The sequence below is a fragment of the Austrofundulus limnaeus genome, unplaced genomic scaffold, assembly GCF_001266775.1.
Source record: "Austrofundulus limnaeus strain Quisiro unplaced genomic scaffold, Austrofundulus_limnaeus-1.0 Scaffold407, whole genome shotgun sequence".
Lineage (NCBI taxonomy): Eukaryota > Metazoa > Chordata > Actinopteri > Cyprinodontiformes > Rivulidae > Austrofundulus > Austrofundulus limnaeus.
In genome coordinates this window covers 334,646-339,383 of record NW_013952809.1, presented here as the reverse complement: position 1 = coordinate 339,383, position 4,738 = coordinate 334,646, and the positions used below count along the sequence as shown (strand labels likewise).

At 40.2% G+C, this 4,738-nt stretch overlaps 2 protein-coding genes across 2 annotated transcripts in view; one reads left to right on the top strand and one right to left on the bottom strand.

The window, feature by feature from the left end:
* Positions 1-2,134: 2,134 nt before the first annotated feature.
* mrm3a (mitochondrial rRNA methyltransferase 3a) lies at positions 2,135-3,938 on the bottom strand. Its single transcript, XM_014024090.1, has 4 exons — positions 3,601-3,938; positions 3,111-3,355; positions 2,867-3,028; positions 2,135-2,791 (listed from the first exon to the last, which is right to left on the bottom strand). Exons 1-4 carry the CDS (start codon positions 3,921-3,923, stop codon positions 2,229-2,231), a joined length of 1,293 nt encoding a protein of 430 aa, XP_013879544.1. The 5' UTR covers positions 3,924-3,938; the 3' UTR covers positions 2,135-2,228.
* Positions 3,939-4,410: 472 nt separating this feature from the next.
* glod4 (glyoxalase domain containing 4) overlaps positions 4,411-4,738 on the top strand; it is a gene marked incomplete at its 5' end in the record, with an annotated part of 3,570 nt that continues 3,242 nt past the window's right edge. The window contains 1 exon segment of the mRNA XM_014024089.1: positions 4,411-4,558. Within this exon segment, the coding sequence (XP_013879543.1) occupies positions 4,469-4,558 (90 nt within the window).

Here is a 4,738-nt window from a genome sequence, read left to right as displayed (position 1 = left end):
CTTTACAACAATAAGGTTGTGAAGGTCTTGAGAGCTATGGTTTTATTTCTTTGTATGTATGGATCACTTGGGTTGTTACCAACATCTGGTGAAAATTTCATGTCATTAGCACCTCTAGTAATATATTTACTGAGAAAAATGTTGACGTGTTCAACACTTATTTTACCCGCTGTATATAGAGTTAATATTGACAAAATCTGTGTGTGAGGGCAGAGGAAAGAATTTTTCTACAGAGGCAGATTTTTAACGTTACTGACAGTAAAAGTTAAGAGTTGTCCCCACTGTCTCTGAAAGTAAAGCACTGCCATATTTACACGTTGCTGTACGCTTTCTCCTGGTTGTTGTTGTTTTACAGTGATATTATTTATGAATAATGTAGCCAAATTTTTTACTGAAAATTTTGAAGACATCCTTTACCGTTCCCAGAGAACCACGGTTCACTTTCTGGGAGTGCTGTGTGTAAGTGACGGGGGGTGCGGATGGCTGACATCTGCTAACAAAAATACATAAATAGCAACGAGTCAGGTTTGGATTTGAATCAGTTTTAACTCCAATGAAAGCAAGATTGTTAACAAGTAAATTGGACACAACATTCTGGCTATTTAGTGATATTTCCACAGTTGTGGTCTTGACTGGTCTGGAAATAAAATTCCAAGTCCTCAATGTCCGAGACCGAGACAAGACTGAGTACAAATGCTATCGAGTCCAAGACGAAACCAAGACCATCAAAAGTGGTCTTGAGACTGGTCTTAAGACCAAGACCAGTTTCAAGTTCTACAACACTACTGATTACAGTTCTTTACTCTGTTTATTTATGCAGCCAACACATCTGGGAATGATCGAAAGTAAAACAACTAAGACTTTACAAAATTAAATTTAAATACTGAAGGAATTATTGGGGTTTCTGTACCGTAGTACACTGATTGTAATTACACTACACATGGTATAGTTTGTCTTATGATAGAACTGTAATGACTGATAAATGTGATTTATAATTAACTTGATGATTCTATATTAATAGGTGCATGCATGATAACAAAAACAACACATATTTGTATTTTTAATATCATTAGGATAGGTTTTTAATTGTTTGTGGGCATGGCTTTGACCAAAATGATAGGGACCCCCTCCCTACTGACGACCTAATATAGGCGGAGTCATGCCCTGAAGCTGGTACTGCATTAAACCAGTTATCAGCGAGAGCTCTCGGTTCTGTGTGGTCTACTTTCACACTCACATTTGAACATTTCTCATTATGATTTCGCACACATCCTGTTAACAAACACGAATAACGACTATTTCTTTCAATACCTTAGATGAAAATCTGATTCTTTTTAAGACTTTTCAGGCCTAAAATTTTGGTTTTCAAATTTTAGACTGCTTAAGACCCTGCACAAACTCTGTAAAAGTCAAATTACTGTATTTATTCATGTATAATCCTAGAAATTTAACCCTAAAAATCATCCATAAAGTGGGGGGATAGTATTATACACAGGTTAATTAGATTTTTATGCTTTGTAAACTCAAAAAATGATCGTATCGTACTCGAGATTGTATTATACATGAATAAATACGGTACTTCTTAATTTCAGCTTCTTGAAAGTTAAGAAATTTGCTTTTTTTTTCAGGTTTAAGTGGTTGCTCGGTTAGAAAAGTTTCCTCGACATTTGTGCTTGAAATAATGTGCTCAAATATAATTAATTACTTTATACAGTACAGAAACCTTTTTATAAGGCTAAAAAAAACTAATAGAAACAATAAACCCAAATGTAGAAAAGTAGAGAAAAAAGTTTAATTCTGCCCCTAGTAAGCAAATAATGAATATCAAAAAGAAAAAATAAGTAGGTCCTCTGGACGGGTTCTTCTTTAGTGAAACGTTTCGTTTCTCCTCCAAGAGACTTCTTCAGTCTGATGAGTTTCAGGTGAACTCAGCTTTATAAGCACTGCCTCCACATGGACAAACAGGTTAGTCACATGCAAAAGAGGGCCAATCGACTTACAATAGGCTTGATTAGCTCTATTGTACGTCTCACTAAAGAAGAACCCATCCAGAGCACCTGCTTATTTTTTCTTTTTGATTTTTTTCTACCTGGATTAAGTGATGCATCAGAACAAATAATGAATAAATCTGAGATTCTTCATTTAATTCAAGGTTTTATTGCGAGACAGAACATGTGATTAGGTTCAGTCTGATGTGTCAGAAACATCACATAATCTGCCTCCCAGCTTTAGGTTGCGGTTCCTTCCGACGTCTGCAGAAGCTGCAGAAGCTGCCTCCTGCCCTCAAACAGGAGTATGCTGGCCGCCATGGCCGAGTTCAAGCTGTCCACACCGGGAACGATGGGAATACAGAGCCTGAGACCGTGGGTTTTTCCCGCCAACTTGACCGCGTTCTTGCTCAGGCCATGCGTCTCGCCGCCGATGACGAGCGCCGTGGCGCTCTGGGCCCAGCTGTTGTGGTACAGCTTGGTTTCCACATTGGGGGTCTCGTCATCAAAGTCAGAATCAGAATCAGAATCAGAGTCGGAGTCAGAGTCTGTGTCGTATTCCTCGTACAGCACTTTTTTCTTGTTCGGCATCGAGCTGACCCAACCGTAGTCTCCTGCTTTGTGAGACACGTGTTCCTCGGTTTCTGTTGGTGTGCTGGGGCTGCTGTCAGCCACGTGGACCACCACTGGTTTAGGGAGATTATCTTCAACCTCATCCCAGTCCAGACTGGGATAGATAGGAAGACGGAAATGTGCGCCCATGGCTGCACGGAGAACTTTAGGCTCCCAAGCATCAACACAGCCTGTGGGCAAATTAAAAAGTGTTTAGGAAACTTTATAGACAGTCAGGATATTTTTATTTATATAACGGAACAAACCTTTGGTGAGGAGGACTTTATTACAGCCAGCAGCGGCGGCAGATCGTAGAATGGTTCCGAGGTTACCCGGGTCCCGGATGTTGTCACATATCAGCGACAACGGCACTGATTGACCTCTTTGTGAAAAGTCCAAGTTAGCTGGGTCCGGACGAGAAAATATGGCTGGAAAAGAAGAAATCAAGTTGTTGTTTTTTTTTAGGAAACCTCTCAGTGCTTCAGAGCAAAACGTTCAACCGTTCCTCACCGATGACTCCTTGCGGAGCGACAAGATCAGACCAGATCTTGAAGTCCTGATAACAGACTTTGATTAGTTTGGCACTCCTCAGCTTGTCCAGAGGCAGCTTTTGAAGCCGTTCCATGGTCGTGAAGAACACCGTCTTCGGGCTGGCGCCAGCCTCCAAGGCGTCGCAGATCAGACGCTGGCCCTCCAGGACGATTTTCCCTTCCTTCTCCCGTAAAATTCTGGACCGGGAAATGGTCACTAACTTCCTGCAGGTGGGAACAGAAAGAACGAAGCAGCATTAACGTCCGAGTTATAATTTACATTTTCTTTGAACATCACCTTATTTATGATGATGGTATGCAGCTGAACTGAATAAAACACTTTCCACAACAAAACAGTTTAAATCTTGTTCAGTCATCCATCTGAACAACTTACACTGAACTTTAAGTTCATTATGGTTATTATTACTTTAGTTGAACAATGTCTGGTCTAAAACATTTTATTTACTCACGATAATCTTTTGTCTCCAGGTGAAGCCTTCTCGAAGATAAGTTCATCAGGTGAACCCTCTGAAACAGTAGCTTGTGGTTGTTTTATAGTCGTATCTTGCTTTGTTTTAGGAGTGACTTTTGTCGCATTTTGTTTCGCTGTTTTATGCGGCGGCGGCTTCACCGCCTTACCCGTCTTTTCTTCAGGGAACAAAACCTTGACGGGTTTCCTTTTCAGTGCGCGCACATACCGTTTTGACTGAACGATAATATCGCTCCTTTTGCTCAGAAAACAAGTTCGCTCTATGGAAACGAGACACAACGCGCCTTTCAAGAACGCAGCCATCTTATCTTCTTCTTCTTCTTCTTTTGTCCAGTCGAAGCTGGTGTTCTCCTCCTTACTGCCACCAGCTGTTTGCTAGCTGCAACTGCACGTTAGTTCCCCCCAAGAATACGCTAAATAATTTATACATTGAGAACAACGTAACTGCCCAAAATATTTTTTGTTAAATACTGAATATAGCTAACGGTAATCAGCTTTATATTTGCTGAAACTATCTAAAACCAATTAAGCAATTTTACTGTAATCTCGCGATAATTCAATAGGCGATCTCATCAGAAGTTTAAATAAAGTTTATTCAAACAATATATGTTTTGTATGAATTAGTTTTACTTGATGACATTAGAACGTGTAAGGGTTGTAAGTATCGGTGTGAGTAGTAGTTATGAGTTTTATTTGATAGATTGTATTTGGTAAAGTCGAAGACGGATAAATCGTTCCAGTTCACATTTTTTACCAGATGGTGGCGGTAATGGTCCAACCGCTACATAAGAAGGAGAAGAAGACCGAGAAATCGGTCAACAAGGAAGCTCAATCGCTTACCGATAAAGATGGCTTTGAGAAGAATGTTGCATTTTGTTTTCAAAGTTGGTGACCGGGCCAAAACAGCCACGTTTTATCGAGATGTTCTAGGCATGAAGGTAGTGATGGGCAAATGAAGCTTTTCTGAAGCACTGAAGCTTGCTTTGAAAAAGGGTTCATTACTCGAAGCTTTCCAACACAGTTCTCTTTGGGACCATCTTGTGGCCAAAAATATGAAAAGCTGCTTGAAACGGCACAAAGTGAAGCACTTCATCGTGATGGAGATGACAGCTTTTTAA